The sequence below is a fragment of the Dermacentor silvarum genome, chromosome 4 (genome assembly GCF_013339745.2).
Source record: "Dermacentor silvarum isolate Dsil-2018 chromosome 4, BIME_Dsil_1.4, whole genome shotgun sequence".
NCBI classification, from domain to species: domain Eukaryota; kingdom Metazoa; phylum Arthropoda; class Arachnida; order Ixodida; family Ixodidae; genus Dermacentor; species Dermacentor silvarum.
Genome location: NC_051157.2, coordinates 173,370,043 through 173,388,082, shown reverse-complemented (window position 1 = coordinate 173,388,082; position 18,040 = coordinate 173,370,043). Strand labels below are relative to the sequence as shown.

Genomic DNA, 18,040 nt, shown 5'->3' with positions numbered 1-18,040 from the left:
CTTCTTGCTATTGAGGAAGGAAGTGCTTAACAATGTAGCACCGGCAAACGAAAACCTCATACTAAAGCTTGACCTGAAAGGCGCATTTGACATAATGTATTGCACGAGGCTGTTCTGCGGGGGCTGGAGGATATAAATAGCGGTGAACGCGTCTCCGCCTACTTCCACAACTTCCTCACGGGAAGAACCGCAACGATAGGCCTAGGAATTATTTGGTGAGAAAATATTGAGATGCCCTACGGAGGAACCTATCCCCTTTGCTTATCAATTTAGCAATGTTCGATCTCTATAGACCACTAGACCAAATACCAGACTTACGCTGCCTCGTACATGCATACGATGTTACGTTATGAACTTCAAGAGGCTCGCTCAGAATAAAAGAATGGACTGTGCAGCAGGCCGCTGACACTGTGCCTAAATTCTAAACTCATCCGCACACTGCCGCCGCGCAACAGTAACAAAAAAAGTGAAGCTATTGCTGACGGCTGCCGCATACACGAGGCACCCAGCTCGGAATATTGGATTCTGGTTACAACCGAATGGGCAGGCCACTCATGCGGTCCGCGCCCTACGAACAACGACCAACAACGTAGAGAAATTGATACGACGAACCACTTATCACAAAGAAGGAATAAAAGAGGGAGGCGCCATCATGCTGACGCAGGCCTTAATAATCAGCAGGATCGCCTATAACCTTCCCTATCAGTCATTAAACAAGACCGAAGAATCGTAGGTGGACACAATAATTAGAACAGCGTACAAAACGGCAGTCAGGCTTCCCCAAAACAAATCAACGGAAGAGTTACTTGCGCTGGCCATTTACAATACCTACAGTTGACTCGCTGCGGCAACTCTGGTCACTCAGCGCGAGAGACTCAGCCGGACCACAGGGGGTAGAGACATAATAGAGAGGATTGACATACCACCCTGCCCACAGCACGTGGGAAATCATCTCGAGCAGCTTCACCGCTCGCACAGGGACCCCTTATACGTGGCCCCTTTGCCGGGCAACATGCACCCAGAGCGTCACGAGGGGAGACGTAGGGTTCACACAGCGTGGTCACGAGCATTACTTCGCCAGATGAAAAAAGGACGTCTACTATGTAAACGTCGCCCCCTACAGACAAGCTCATCCTCAGAGGGAACGCCAAGACCACCAACACTTCACCGCAGTGGTGCTCAACGCTGTCCTTCAGGCAGTTTTCAGTGACGGAAGCCGAGACCAAAGCTGTGGTGCTGTCCATACGCACGAGTGAATGTAGAGGACATGACATTATCATCGTCACCGACTACCACGCCGCATGTCGCCTCCCACTACGAGGCAGAATTCTCAAAGGCTGTAGCACTCTAACATAGCATCACCTCCACAACCACCACTCGATCTTCTGGTGCCCGGGACACGAGGGGCTCGAGTGAAATGGGAAGGCAGACGCTGCAGCTCGTGCCCTAACTTTCCGAGCAGCGACACTGGCCCCCTCAGAAGACATTTAACCACAGCCCCCTATCAAAATTATAAACCTACAATTGCTAGGGACTTGCTCGCCCATCAGCGTTTTACCCGGCAAGTATACGCCACTCGCCATAAACATGTGGCAGGAGAGGAGGCCATTTTTGGAGGAAAATTCAAACAGGTGTTTATCCCCACCTAAAAAGATTACATGCCATGTTCCCGACCTGCTATCCATGCTCCTGCCTCTGGTGCGCAGAGAGCCCTACACGTTTTCACATTACCTGGAGGAGGGGGGGGGGGGGCTGCTCAAAACAGCCCCCACATCAGAAAGACAGATTTGCCAGCACAATACACGTTGGAGCAGTGGGAGGCGCGACTGTCTAGCTCTGGCCTGGCCGACCAGCAATCGCTGATCGACCAGGTTGGAAGGGCGGCGAAGGCCAGTGGGGCTCTCGACTAGGGCCCTCTGTGAGAATAACCTATTTTTATCATTGAATAACAGTTTATTTTCTCTCTCTCTCTTGAGCAACAGAAAGCTCTATGGGAAGTTTTTTATGTTGCTCTACAACTTTCTCATTGAGACTTTTCATCTAATTATAATAGCTGAGAAGTTCAATAATGATTTAAGTATAATTATGTAATTCAGTGAAATGCAAAAAATAGTCTGAGTATCTCCAAGCGACGGCAAACAAAATTACCTTGGTTCTGTCCAGGTATGCGGCATTTGCATATTCTTAAATCTTGGTGCAGATAGTTGGGACACCCTGTATAGTAGTCCGCATAAAAGCGTCGATGCATTCACGGACTTCAAGGTGACATGTTTGTGGCTCATAAAATAATTTAAATGTTTCTAGTGTAGCTATTTCTTCTATTGTTTCCTTTGTTCTTAGAGCACAAAACTGTGCCATTAAGGCCAAAGCACTAGCCACCCTATTGAAAAATTTGTATGAGAATTGTGTGGAAAATGTATGCAAATCACACAGATTTGACGAGAAGTGAGCGATATGGTACGCATATTCAACGACATGTACAAAATTTTGTGAGATCTGTACGCATGTGTTACGCAGACTTTACGAAGTGTACGAGATCTATGCGATGTGCTATGAAAATGCTTGTGCGAGATGTACGCATGTACGAGATGTGTGCGATGTGATGCGCGAACCTATCAAAATTGCGTACGAAGTGTGCAAGATAGCGCGTGATGTGTACGAACTATAGACATATGAGCATCGAGATCTTTGAGGATGATTACGAACTGCATACAAAGTGCATGCACATAAATAATAGTGCATGCAAAAGCTCATGAATGACAGCAATATTTTATGATGAGTCGTTTGTAGCACATGAAAAAGCAAAGTCAATGTGCTGTATGATGACATCGAATCATTGTGACACATCATCATCAGCAGCAGCAGCCTATATTTATGTCCACTGCAGGACAAAGGCCTCTCCCTGTGATCTCCAATACCAATATCATATACCAGCATAAATTATAGAGCGAATAAAAGATAAAATCTTCAATTTCTGGAATTTCATGCAATGAACACACACATCCCCATCAAAGCTCTTGTCAGTCCTAATGATTCAATGATTTTCCCTGGGGGACGTATTCTCGGATGACCACTTTCTGCAATACTACTGCCTTCGTGTGGCGCATTGCTCAACTAGCCAATAAGCGCTCACTGGCAGTGATATTGCCGAGAGCTATCGTCCGAGAATAGGTCCTTTGTTTAGAGTAGATCAGCTTAAGATTTTAAACAATATAGGGTTGGGTACCATAACAGTTTAAGAAAAAATGCTATAGGTTTGTTTTTATGCACAATAAAAGAAGCTGGTAATATGATTATAGGTCATTGGAAATACATTCAACAAGGACGACTTGGCAAAGGAGTTTATTGCAAGCAGTTTGATCTGTAACAGAAGATGCACGCGCTTTGTCACAGCCTAATCAGCGCCGCTGCTTGTGTCAGAGATGTAAGTCAGACACAGTAAAGCACGAATTTCAAGTTTCACATTCTCCAAACAGCTAAGGGTGCCCCCAACAAGGGGAGTAATTAACGAAGAAAGTTGGGTTAGTTGGTGTTGATGCAGTTGCCGTGACATAGTTCCTAGCGCGAACAACGAAAAGAAAGGTGGGGCAGGACAGAACACACTGTCCTATTGCACCTCATTTCCATTAGTAATGTTCGCGCTACAATTATGTCACAGCCCCCCCCCCCCCCCCAGACTATCAAATTCAAATCAGTCAAGTCACCTTTTATTACCCATATTTTAGTGCCGGTTCATGCCAGACCATAGCAGGCAGACATGAACTGGCCATGCATGCTAACATGTAAAAAATAAAAATCAGAACCAATAACATAGTGTGAACAAATTGGTGAATAAATAGCAAAAATAGCAGCCGAAATATATCGCACTTTGAAAGAAAAACAAAGAATGAAATTGCATAACCATCAATCACTAAAACTATGATACGATCAATGCACAATTGCTGCTTGAAAAATTATTTGCAGTATGTCTTGCACAACTTGTGCACTGGGCGCAGAGAGAGCTTTACGTAGTAAAAAAACACCTCCTATGTGCTAAACAGTGACAAAAACGAGATTAGCGTGGCAACTGGGTAACCATTATTTGTGTATATAAACAAAACTGAATTTGTAATTTAAAGTGAAATAACGAAGTAGTTCGTGTGCCAGTGATAGTTCAGAGCAAGGTAACCCTTTGCGATGCGCTGAAAGCTGACCTCGAAACCACCAAAATATCAATGTCCCTACATTGATGCCGGGTCGTTAAATGATGAATATGTAGCATATCCTGACGTTCGCGTATGCTCTCTACAAATGAAAAAAAGAACGCTTTTCCCAATCGCTGGCACAATAACGACGCACATCAGGCGCGCGCGCGCCCACACAGAACACAAGCAGTGTGCGAAAGCACTCGCGGCAGACAGTACGGGCATTTTTACGCGTTCGCTAGAACGCAACTATATCCGGCGTTGCAGCAGCGTCTGATACAGAGACAGCACTCCTCATGAACTTAATACATCCGCAGTACGGCACACAACAAACCAGAACACTGTGTGTTGATGACACCACTAGACATCAAATGCATCGCTGATTACGCCGCATTAAAATACGAACACCTTGTAGCATTCACAAACATTCACAAACCAAACGACAATATGCTGCGATTTCACGCCCCTGGCTGCTTGGTACGCTGCTCCGCAGGTTGCTGCCCTCAATGTTGAAAGCCACGTTGTCGACACACGTCGCATAACTCGCAAAACAGATACGCCCCCAGCGCTCGCTCTGATCGAACGTATATTTTAGGACCTCCGGATTTTCGCCCCGTTTGTTGGCCTTTTCCCCGCTACTGGAACGACGTTTTTGTGGACCGCTTTGGCGATCTTTAATCACTGTGGGCGCCTATTTGCAAGGTTGGCCGGCGTATACGCCCTCCTGCGGCGGCGTCAAGCCCGAGTTCGTGTGCTGCTTCAAGAGTACGAGTGCGCCCGCGGCACTCGCCGCCTCGGCACGGAGCATCGAAGCTGCCACCCGCTGTGTCAAAGGTCCGGAATGTTACCGATGCAACTGCCATTCTTGCCAGGAGCGTCTCCATCTTGGGGAAGAGTGCAACGTGCGAAGAAAGTAACCGGAGGATGGATACCACCAGCACGGAGCACAACAGCCCTGCAGTCACGGCGCACACCTCGGCAAAGAGAACGACGGAACCTACTAGCCTTCCAGCGGCGCCAAAAGGACTTCGCTCATCACAACGCCTACCCCCTCGACCAACACATACCCCTCCGATGTTACCAACGACATCGTGGTACATAATAGCTATCAAGCCTCGTGCTAGATACCGACATGTACACTCTGCCCTACCGTACCATTCAAGCAGCTCTGGATACCTGCCTCGAAATTTCGAGATTTCAAGGTTTCGCCCTACACAAAACTGCCAATACCGTCTTAGTATGGGTGCCTGCTATGACACTAGTTTATAAGCTAGAAGAACGGCAACAGATCCAAGTCTTAGAGGAATGTGTGCTTCCAGTCCGGGCGTACCTCGCCTGTGGTACTGATTTAAGGTGCTATGTGGTTAATACTGTTGACTATGGCGAAGAACCTGAAAGCTCCTGCAGGAAATATCGTGTCCCACGTACAAGGTCGTGACTGCTCGCTTCCTAGGTAGCGGTCGTACTTGCGCAATCACGCTTTATGGTCCTAATTCACCACCTGGACGCATCTTGTACTATAGCTGCCTACTGCGCCCCCGCCCGTTGAAACCCTCCGTTGTGTACTGCTAGTCCTACTTTAAACAGGGACACATGTAGTCATCGTGCCCCTTTGCACCTAAGGGCCACACGATAGACCCTGACCCATCAGCATCCTTTCGATGCGGCTTATATCAAACAAACAATCATGACATCACTTCCACGACATGCCCTACGAAGGTGAAAGCTATTAAGAAAGCTCGACAACGCCGCGGTCGGCAGCAACCAAGCACCCCTCAAGGTCCATTGAGGAAACAAATCCCTGTGTACAACCGTTACCCCGTTACAGCATCGCTGGGAGAAGACGCTAGCCAGGTGACAACAGCAAGTACAGCGAGAAGTGATGCGGTCATACCTACATATAGCGCAGCTGTTAGGGCGCCCACTTCGCGTCCACAACGACAACGGGTATGACAATCGATAGAAGAAACGCTGCCTGCCTTAGCGAAAGAAAAATTCGAGATCGACGCTCAGCTGGCCACTCTCGAAAATGAAATTCAGCGTCTCAAGGAACGCCCTACACTGCTCCAGCGTCGTCTTGACGGAATGCAGTATCGCACTCGACGTCAACGTCCATTCCTGCTCACGTGGTTAACCCAGCATCTATGTCAAAGTCTCTTTCAACCCAAGAACTCTTGCGCTTTGTTGCGCCACAACTACAGCATCTCACCTCGGTTCTAGTGGCCACCCTCAACCTGTGATGACTGCTACGTCTTCAAGTGCGCCAGAAGGCATTTTACAGTGGAACTGCCGCGGCATCGCCGCGAAGGTCGGAGAGCTGCGCCAGCGGCTCAGATGTGGGAAACTGCGTGTTTGGGCTCTAATGCTTTAGGAAACTAACGGCCTGCCACACATTTCAGGATTTGTGGCGTACTCATCACATTCAATGCTGGACCGTAGGATTACCTGATGTCCCTTCAGGAAAGGCTGCAACTTATGTACGATCTGCCCTTTATCAGACCCGTGTTGATCTTTCACGGTGGTGCACTTTATGGCAAGAAGTCGTGGCCGTATTGGTTCGTCTCGAACGTACGGAAGTTGTCATCGTTTCTTACTATGCACGTCTCTATAGTGGTCGTGCGGCTCGGTTGTGTCTTGGCTGGTTAGTGCACCTACGACAGAAACATCCTGGTTGCCCCATTATGGTAGCAGTGGATTTTAACGCGCCCCACAGAACATGGGGTTACGCAATTAACAGTACATTTGGTACGTGTGTGCAGGAAACATTTATGAACGCCCATATAACGCTGCTTAATAATGTGTTAGTGCCTACTCGTCGGCGTGACCACCCTCGCGCTCCGCAACACTCACAGGATCTTTGGTGGTGGCTAGGAAGGACGACCGTCTTGTCTGAAATCATAGCACTATCAAAGGGTACCTACATTGGCGCATGCTTGATTCCCCACTTGTCTTGAGCTGCCACACAGTGTCCAGAAGTCGGGTTGTTTAAAAGAGGTCAGATGCGGCTAAGTAATTTTGGCGGAAAAGGCGACGTTGATGCCATATGATATTGATTTCTGACGTTCTTGAACCAATGCGCTAATTTGTGCTTGTACAAAATCACTGCATATCTTCACCTCTGTGACTGCTGCTCGTTTGCTATATCATGCGTTCTAAGCTTGACTCGTCAAACCACCGAGTGTTGCTATATCAGAAACGGCAAATATTGCTTGCCGCAATTGTGTGCCTTGCTCTGAGAACATCCTGGCTACATTATAGCAACATTGAATGACCAGACCGGACATTTGAAAGCAGTGTTGCTCACCTTACGTTGTAACACCAGCAGATTGCAAATCATTAACACTTGAGTAACATGTAAATATAAACACGAAATTTCATGTTTCCACGGTGATTCATAGGTAAAACACAGTTCCCTTTCCTGCTGAATCGCTTCAAGACATCAGTCGTACATAAAGAGGAATCCGATATCAGGCTGAAAGATTAGTCGCTGACGAATCTGCACACGCGATGGACTTTGCCGGCCAGTCTCGCCTGACGACTCTTGTGAAATTTTTCAAGGAAATGACGATTGATTTCTTTCCAAGGAAAGGATTATTGATGTAGCGAGCGTTGCAGCTGATGAGTTAAATACAAAAGCTGTGTTTAGCACAAATATGTTTTTTTTGGAAAGCATGTCGTCTCTTTGCAAAAATTATTTTGTCACTAAAAGATTTATGAATTCTTTGTTCCGAGTTGGAGCGCCGGATCTCGCCACTGCCGTGGTAGAGCAAAGCTGAGTGCTCACTTCAGCACTTGCATAATTACAGTTCACAATGAGCTAAATGATATCAATTTCACAAAAGATACGTACGTAATTTATGATCACATTGTTTTATTACCGCTGACTGTCAATGTATTCTTTCTTCTTTTCCATGAGTTTGAGTGTATAGAGCTCTAAGTGCTTCGATCCTTGCAGTTCAAGGTCTGCTGGCAATAGTGCTAAGATTAAACCTTCCATATGGCGAAACATTGTAGAATACAGTGAAACTTTACTTTGTACTCAATGGAACAAAAAGCACACTTCTTGATTTTAATATGAGCATTTCTCCCACTGCCTACCACAGATCAAGGTGCACCGTTCTGCGCCAAGGCTCCGATAGCCGCTTGCACTCCCACAAAAAAAGAGGTCGAGACGGCATCTACATCTGTTCCAATTACTGGCACAGAAGATAACCAGGAAGGTGGATTGCCTTATTTGTATGACTTTGACGACTGCGATATATCATATTTTTACAACATCAGTTCGCAGAAGTGCGAAGGATACTATGCGTACAATATTTTTAACAGAGATGACGGGCTGAATTACTATCTGAGCGATACATACTGCGATTTCGATTGCGGGTAAGTAAATAATGTAAGTTAGAAGTTGTAGCTGTATATAGCAGAATACTGACAAGTGTACTTATCTTTTCCGGCTGACCGCATTTCTGCGCCTAACTCTTCTTAAAAGATGTCGCTCGGCTAGGGCGCACCTTTCATTGTCGCAAGTCCCTGGATTGTTATCGCTGGTTTGTTATTGTGCGCAACCCGAATAGTGGTGTACATTTTATAACTTACACGAGCACCAGCGATTACGCTGTAAGGTTTCATAAGTCATGTGTAAATACCCGCCGCGTCTTATCCGCAAATTTGGTTTCTACTATCGCCGAATGTGCTCGCCGCTGCCGTTATGCTTTGAGTGCTACTTGGTTTCGGAGGCACGAGTCAGCCCAATAAAAAGTAAGTTTCAGGATTCAAAGTTTTTGCTGCTGTTTTCTTCACAATCACTGTAACGCGACACATGGTCGACCTGCGTTCCGTAACGGACAACTCTGTCTAGTTAGCTGCAGGCTACAGCAATTTCCACCACAGTACTGACTTCTATTCGAGACCAGGAAGCTCATGGCAAGTGAACATTCACCATGACAATTCCAGCATTGTTAGCGTCGGTTATGCAACAGCACCCAAGGGATCCACCGATGTAATTTCCCAGCGGCTTCCTTCAGGCCTTCACGAGCGTCGTACGCAGAGAAACGGTTGAAGTCCTGCTAGAACGCCGAATGGAACTGCCAAATTAAGAAAGTTAATTGGGCAGGGAAAGAAGTTCACTGAACAGATAACCGGCATGTTTCGTCATGCTGACCCTGACATGCCAGAAGAAAAGAAGGTTCGTTTTCTGACGAGGCCTGTGAAGCAAGGCCTGTTTGACGGACTAATTCGCATCCCACCAAACACCGTCGCGAAATGTTCAATGGAAGCCGAGGCCATTGAAAATGCGCTGAAAAATAGCACTAGAAAATGTGATCGCCAAACGGTTTCGCCGAAGTACTACGTCCATGCACTTGGCTTCGACGACTTGCGCGAGGCCATCAGAGAAGCGTGCACAAGGAGTTACAGAGACTGCTATCAAGTGGCTTTGGTTGGTCTATGAGGTCGGCCGAGCTGAGGCACAGCGATCGTTACGAGTTCGCGCAGTGCAGGCCGAAGCACCGCGGCACTATCCGGAAGGGTTTACCTAGGCCGCCGTTCCATTGCCCCACCAGGCCCGCGCCAGGGTCCTCTAACGTCGCAGGTCCATCGCCAGCCGTCGCTATCTGTTTGCCTACCATCACTACCTAATTTGCCTGCCGGTGAGCCCACACAACGTCCCAAGGAAGACGGATGTCTGGCATGCCCCCGAACACCGTCCGCTCTGCTACCACTGCCGAAAAGAGGGCCACGTCTCCTGACGGTGCCAATACCGCCATATGTGACTACGAGGGTTCGTTCGCCTCAACACGCCGCTTCCAACCATCTGAGAACGAACTCATGCGATCACCGACTACCTTCCCGTTCACCCCCAGGACCTTACCGTTCACTGTCGCCCGGTCGCTAAAGTTCGCTACAGCGCCGACCCCACGATGGCCGGTCTGTTAGCCCTGATCCGGCAAACTACAAACATCAAGCGATGGAGGTTCTGTGGCTCTCACTCGAAATGCCAAAGATCTTCCGCCACCACTGAGGATGCTCCGAGATCTAACACGATAACGTGGTAACGACACGCGGCCATCCGGGCGAAGCCTCGACGAGAAGTAGCAACAGCGGGTCAATGCCACGGAGCGCTGATCGGAGGCCGCGACCTAACTGCAACACAAGAAAAAACAATCATGAGCCATTCCATTTTGTGAAGAAGGATGACCATCGAAGCTGTTTAGCACACGACACAGAGGTGACACAGAGTTTAGATCAAAGGTACGAACACATTTTATTGTCTTGAACTGATATTTTCGTCATTGACCTCGTCTAGCTCTTTGTAGGCGAGTTGCTCGTCGGGAGTGCACATTGCACGCGGCCTCCAATTACGACGAGGGAAGAGAAGCGACATTCAAAATGGAGAACGGCCCCCTGTCTTATATACACGCGCGAAAGTGCCGCCATGCCGGGAGAGTGGGAGCAAACTAGGCGTGCAAGTGGTTGTATCGTTGGCAAAGAGAGCGTGGTGCGAAAGTAGAGATGGCTACCGGGGGTCCACCTTTTTTGGACTAAGATCCGAACGTAGGACCAACGCCTATGGATCCATGCCTTATCAGGCGTTGCTGGATGCCCTTCGAGGGGCCGGGGCAGGCAATCAATTCGTCGACCTCATCACCGACGTGTACACCAACAACCGTACAAGGAGCGTCGCTGCCGACGGCATCACCGCGCCCATCGCCATCCTTGCTGGGATCCGCCAGGGCTGTCCTCTCAGCGGGCTACTTTTTAAGCTTGTTGTCGACCCCATAATCCGAGACATTCAGGGTGGTGATCGTCCACATCACCTCCTGGCATACGCCGACGATTTAACCCCATTAGCGGCCAGTCCCGAGGCACTGCAGGCCCGCATTGATCGGATTGAAGCTCTTGCATCGGAGCTCGGTCTCGCCCTCAACCCCGCCAAGTGTCGCTCCCTCCACCTAAGTGGAGCACATCCTGTGGAGACCAGACCCTCAAGCTTCACGGTCGCGGGGTCTACGATCGCTGCCATGGCTGACTTCGACGCTGAGAAGTTCCTGAGTCACCCGGTGGGTTTCCAAATTCTCAATGACGACGTGACCATCATCGACCAGGCAATTCAGACGGGTACTTTGTTACTCACACTTATGCTGGCCCCCTGGCAACGGTTCGACGCAGTCCGGACCTTCGTCTTAGGAGGGCTGAACTTCTGTCACGAGCTAAAGTAGAAGAAGAAAAACAAGCAAGAGGGGAAGGAAGAGGAAGGAGGCTGTCGAGGGCACCCACGGGTTCAAATGGGACAAGCGTACCCAGGCCTGGCGCTCGGCTTCCTTCAGGGATGATACGCTTGGGAAGGAGCCTAACCCTGAATTCCCGTCAACCCTTGTGAGCACAAAAAAGTGATGTTTGGGCCACTCCCATGGCGGCCAATTCCCATGTGGCGTCCCAAGCACCTATAGAGGTGGGGACGCCTTCGGGTTGAGGACAAACACCTCCTCCCAACCGCTGAGGTCCCATAATCCCATAATGGCCGAGCACCAGGCTGGGAGCGCGCTTGTACCTATTTTACCGGTAGGCACCTGGTTAAAGCCCTTGCCTCCCACAGCTGCGGCGGATGCTCTTCAACAAGGACCTCTGTGGTTGAACAAGAGGCACCCAGAGACAAAACCTGAAAAGCCCTGTTTCCAGATGTGAGTCCCTACGAGAGCCGAGCACCAGGCCAGGGAACATCTCTACCCATTAGAAAAAGCCGGTGGGTTCCCGGTGGCACCGGGATTTGAAATCGATACCTCCCGCATCCCGATTCAAATCTCGGTTCTATGGTTCTACGGCGGCGTGTAGAACCCGGATTGCGCGCGCCCGCATGAAAAGAAAATAAAGACGGCGCCTGGCCGGGGCACGTGAAGCCATGGCTCGCGGTTAGGGTCTGGCGTCGATTAGGGTCAGCCGTGTTTTTCCTTCGCTTCTGAGGCATAAGTCAACAATTCTACTACAGAAAAATAGTGCCTTGCCATAATTTGGGCATTGGCAAAACTTCGTCGATACCTATACGGCAGGCCCTTCAAAGATACTTCACGCCGCCTGGAACGATGGAACCTCAGACTCCAACAATTCGACATCACCGTCGCTTACAAGTATATATGTAAGCACTCTAATTCTGACGGCCTATCTTGCGCCCCCATCCATCCGTCGCCGCAAGACGAACAAGACAACCAGACGTTCCTGGAAAAATTAGTGCAGACTGCTTTATCGACCAGCAATGAGCCGACCCGAAACCAAGCCTCGTAGAGTATTTGTAAGGCAAGGCGGATTTCGTTCCGAGGGTGTTTAACGTGAATTGTCTTTGTTTTTGCTACAGAACTACGTCATCGTAAAGAAGAAATACTTTCCAGTCAGCGCAAACTATCTTCTCGTTATGTCCTCAACACTGCAGCCAGAAGTCCTGCACGCCCTGCATGACGATCAAACAGCCATGCACCTCGGCATTCCCCGTACGCTGCCAAGGATACAAGAGAACTAATTCACAATCAGCATCAGCCAATTCTATGTCCGCTGCAGGACGAAAGCCTCTCCCTGCGACCTCCATTTACCCCTGTGTTGTGCTGGCTGTTTCCAGCTTGCCCCTGCAAATGCCATAACACCATCAACCCATCTAGTTTTCTGCCATTCTCGACAGAGGGTCTAGTTTGTACGAGCGCCCGTGACCTTGTAGTACGGTCCGTGCACGTCGCCATACAACCCACCCTCTCTCTCTCCCTTCCTTCTCTCCCCGTTATCCCAGCGTAGTGTAGCCAACCGGACGTTTGACTGGTTAACATCCCTGCCTTCATTCTATTCCTCTCTCTTTCTCGACTGTGCTTCACTTCTCTTGGTACCCATCTGTAACTCTAATGGTCTACTGAATATCTATCCTACGCATCACATGGCCTGCCCAGCACCATTTTTAATCAATGTCCATTACAATATCCGCTATCACTGTTTGCTCTCTGATCTACACCGCTCTCTTCCTGTATTTAATCGTTAAGCCTAACGTTAAGTAAGTTAAAGCACATTGACCATAGGTTAGTGAAGTCTACGATATCTGAATTTGAAGAGGGAAAGAGTAAAATTAATCAAGAAACATGACAACCTAGACGCAGTAATGGTAAAAGAAGCAATTCAGACTGGTGATCGCCAACAAATATACCGTTTTAGAACAGAAAGATTAAGTTTACGCAGAGCTAATGAATGAAACCGTAACTAAGTTGATCTCAGAAGCAGCCGTTAAAGTGGAAGGTAAGGCACCAAGGCAACCAGAAAGTCAGCTCTCCAAAGTAACAAAGGACCTGATAAAGAAAGACAAAGCATGAAAGTGTCCAACTCAAGAGATCAGATAGAATTCACTGAACTATCAAAACTGATCAACAAGAATAAAGTAAGGGATATTTGAAAATATAACGTGGAAATTATTGAGGAAGCCGTACAGAATGGACACAGCATCAAATCAGTGAGAAGAAAACTTGGCATAGGACAAGGCAAGACGTAAGGACTCAAAGATAAGCAGGGTAATATCATCAGCAATTTCGATGACATAGTAAAATCAGCAGAAGAATTCTATACTGACCTATACAGTACTCAGAGAAGCCAAGCTACTTTCATTCAAAGTAGTGTTGAACAGGATACAGAGGCTGCTTCTATAAGTACCGATGAAGTTAGAAGGTCTTTGCAAGACATGACCGGGGAAAAGCGGCCAGAGAAGGAGGAATAACAGTTGACTTATTAAATTAGGACGTTCTGGCGGGCTGGTTGGTTCATCGCTTTTATACGCTCGTGGTGTCGTGTGTTGATGGAGATATTGGCGCCCACCTCGCCAATATCTCCATCAGTTTCAGCCCGCTTTTCTCAATCCATGGCGCACCCATGACAACCGCCCTATCTGTTATTCTTGCGGCCTGCCTGGGCATGTAGCACGGTTTTGCCGCCGGCGCGAGTGGTATCCTTCGGATTCTCCGACGGCACCAAGCGACGGTTTCGACTCTCCGTTCCGTTCCGCTTCTGCCGCTCAGCACTTCGAAGCCTCACCTCCTGCTTCCCGAACCTTCAATACCCGTCGGTCTCTGTCACCCCGTCAGCGTTCTCTGTCGCCGCTTGTCCGCCGCTCTAAGGAACGCAGTTCCGGAGGCAAGAACAGCGATCTCAACGAACTCCTCAAGACCTAATTTATTTCCTGCGAACGTCCTGGAAGTTTATGCAGAAGACATTGCCGTCCATGCGCTTGTAGACACGGGAGCAGCAATATCAGTGATTTGGAACCAGCTTCATCTTCAACTAAGAAAAGTCGCGACGCCATTTTCTGCTGTTTCATTGCGCACAGCAAACGCTGCGCCGATTAAACCCTTAGGGAAGTGTACCGTGCGTGTTCTTATAAGCGGCACTTTATACCGTGTTGAGTTCGCTATTCTGCCCCGCTGCTCCCATGCCATGATTTTAGGATGGGATTTTTGTCAACTCATCATGCCGTTATAGATTGTGCTCGTGCGGAACTCGCTCTGTCGCCATTCGTCCCCAACGTTCTTGAAGATACTGATGACGCTTCCGGTCGTGTGCTCGTCACCGCCGACACCCAGATTCCTCCATACTCTGCCACACTTGCACCCGTTTCCTGCGTTGGGTTTTCAGACTCCACAGTTGTTTTCACGCCGTCTAAACTTGTTGATCGCCGTCATCCTTTCTTGCTTCCTTTTGCCCTTGTTGCCATTCAACAAGGTTCCAGCGCACTTTATGTCTCGAACCTGTTTCCTTGCCCTGCTAGCCTGCTCCACGATGAGTGTCTTTGTTATGCTTATGTTATCGAGCCAAGCTTCCTTCATGATGTGCCTGACGACCCGGACTCTCGTCATATTGACGCTATGGCCCTTCAAGTTTCTCCTCCGACGCCGCCATGTGATCCAACATTTTCCCGATGTATTGATCCCAACCTCACTCCAAGTCAGCACGCCTAGATCGTCGATCTCCTTGACCGCTTTCGCATGTCATTCGACGTCCAACCATCTCGCTTAGGTCGCACTTCCACTATTGTCCATCACATCGACACCGGCAACCATGCGGCTTTACGCCAGAGGCCGTATCGTGTGTCCGCCACAGAGCGTGGCGTCATCGCTGAGCACGTTGGAGACATGCTCCAACGCGCTGTCATACGACCTTCGCACAGTCCCTGGGCTTCTCCTGTAGTGCTTGTCAAAAAGAAAGATGGCACAATTCGCTTTTGCGTGGACTACAGGCGCCTCAATAAAATCACCCGCAAGGACGTTTATCCTCTACCTCGCATTGACGACGCGCTAGACTGCCTCCAAGGCGCCGAATTCTTCTCATCTTTTGACTTGCGATCCGGGTACTGGCAAGTGCCTGTGGCTGAGTCAGACCGTCCGAAAACGGCCTTAATCACACCCGACGGTTTATTTGAATTCACCGTGATGCCATTTGGTCTCTGTAATGCGCCTGCCATACTTCAAAGAATGATGGACAACGTCTTGCGCGGCCTCAAATGGCAAATATGCCTGTGTTATCTGGACGACATCGTTATCTTTTCACTGGACTTTCCTTCCCACTTACTTCGACTTGAACACGTCCTCAAATGCGTCGCCGATGCTGGCCTCCAGCTTAACTTGAAGAAGTGTCGCTTCGCCGCCCGGCAGCTGGTTATCCTCGGACATGTCGAAACTGATCGGACTCCCTGATCCGGCGAAACTACAAGCTGTTGCCCAGTTTCCACGACCGAAGACCTTGAAAGACCTGCGCAGCTTCATTGGGTTGCGTCATACTTCCGCCGTTTCATCCGCAATTTCGCCACCACAATAGCACCTTTAACGCAGCTTCTTGGTGGTGACTACAACTTGTCGACCTGGTCAACGGATCGCGATGCGGCATTCACGAAGCTGCCTCGTCTCTTGACGTCTCCCCCAATCTTGCGCCATTTCGACCCAAGCGCTCCAACAGAAATCCACACGGATGCCAGTGGCCTCGGCCTTGGGGCCGTTCTTGCTCAGAGAAAGGTTGGCTTCGATGAGTACGTCGTCGCCTTCGCCAGTCGTGCACTCATTAAACCTGAATCTAACTATTCAGTAACTGAAAAAGAGTGCCTGGCTATAATTTGGGCCATAACCAAATTCCGCCCGTATCTCTCTGGCCGCCCATTTGACGTGATCACTGATCACCATTCGCTGTGCTGGCTGTCGTCCTTAAAAGAACCATCCGGTCGTCTTGCTCGATGGGCGCTTCGACTGCAGGAGTACGACATTCGAGTGCTGTACCGTTCTGGCCGAAAACACTCGGATACGGATGCCTTGTCTCGTTCGCCACTAACAGACGAGGTTACCTCCCCGAAAGCCCCATTGTCCGAGTCTTCCCTTGCTGCCACGGATATCCTTCTGGAGCAGAAGAAAGACCCTTGGATTGCGTCAATGCTAAGTTTCTTGTCCACCGCATCGACACCCACTACCAATCGTGCCTTACGTCGGCAAGCACATCACTTCTCCATTCGCGACGGGCTCTTGTACCGTCGTAACTACCTCCCGGACGGCCGCAAATGCTAATTTTCGACATCTACGTTCGGATAAGTTCGCAGCGTTCCACGACGATCCCCAGTGCGCACATGCAGGTGTACTAAAGACATACGCGCGTCTACGCCTTCGTTACTACTGGCGAGGGATGTATCGATTCATCCGTCATTATGTCCGCTCCTGTCTCGTTTGCCAACGCCGCAAAGATCCCCGTCGTCGTTCAACCGCTGCATTGCAGCCTTTGCCTTGCCCAGCACGTGCTTTTGATCGAGTAGGCATCGACATTTGTGGACCTTTGCCAACCACATCAGACGGCAACCTCTGGGTAATCGTGGCCATCGACCATCTTACGCGCTATGCGGAAACGTCCCCTTTGTCCAGCGCTTCTGCACGTGACGTCGCCTGGTTTCTCCTGCGCCACATCATCCTTCGCCACGGAGCTCCCAGTGACAGAGACCGCGTCTTCCTCTCCGACGTCATCGAGGCTCTCCTCAAAGAATGCCGCATCATTCATAGCACCACTACTGCAGACCATCCGCAGACTAATGGAATGACCGAGCGCTTTATTCGAACTCTTGGTGACATCTGGCCATGTACGTTGCATCCGACCAAACCAAATGGGACCATGTTCTACCATTTCTGACCTACGCTTATAATACCGGCACGCAGACGACCAGGGGATTTTCGCCCTTCTTTCTCCTGTACGGACGCGAACCTTTTTCCACAATGGACACTATCCTTCCGTACCGCCCTGACAACGCTGAAACCACTACCTTGTTTGAAGCTGCTGCACACGCAGAAGAGTGTCGCAAGCTATGCCGTATATTTGCGTCAGAAGACCAGCAACGCCAGGAGCACCATCGAGAAACTTACCATGCTCCGGCATCCTATGCTCCTGGCTCGCTAGTGTGGCTTTGGGTTCCAGCCCCTACCCCTGGACTGTCAACGAAACTCGCGTCGAAGTACCAGGGCCCCTACCACATGATCGAGCAAACGTCTCCAGTCAACTATATCGTGGAACCGCTCGAGCTATCTTTGGATCATCGCCGTCGAGGACGCGACATTGTGCATGTCCAGCGTCTCAAGCCGTACTATGATCCTCCTGTCTTGTCCTACCCCTAGGTCGCCGGGACGGCTTCTTTTTCCGCGGGGGAGATAACTGTACTGTGAAATGAGGAGCAGTCGGGATGTGTCTATGAGAGAGAGAACGACGAGATAGATAAGCCTTGTGTCGGTGCACGATCGGCAGTGCTATCTCTCGCTGCTTTATCGTTCTAGTCGCGAACGCTGACTTCCCCAAGTGCTTCGTAACAATATATATATTCTTTC

The 18,040-nt window shown here is 49.3% G+C and overlaps 1 protein-coding gene across 2 annotated transcripts in view; it reads left to right on the top strand.

The window, feature by feature from the left end:
* Positions 1 to 18,040, top strand: part of LOC125944847 (uncharacterized) — a 202,653-nt gene that overhangs the window by 161,584 nt on the left and 23,029 nt on the right. For both annotated transcript variants that reach the window (XM_049666215.1, XM_049666214.1), the window contains one exon: positions 8,288 to 8,564. In XM_049666215.1, coding sequence (XP_049522172.1) covers positions 8,288 to 8,564 — 277 coding nt within the window. The remainder of the gene's footprint in view (positions 1 to 8,287; positions 8,565 to 18,040) is intronic.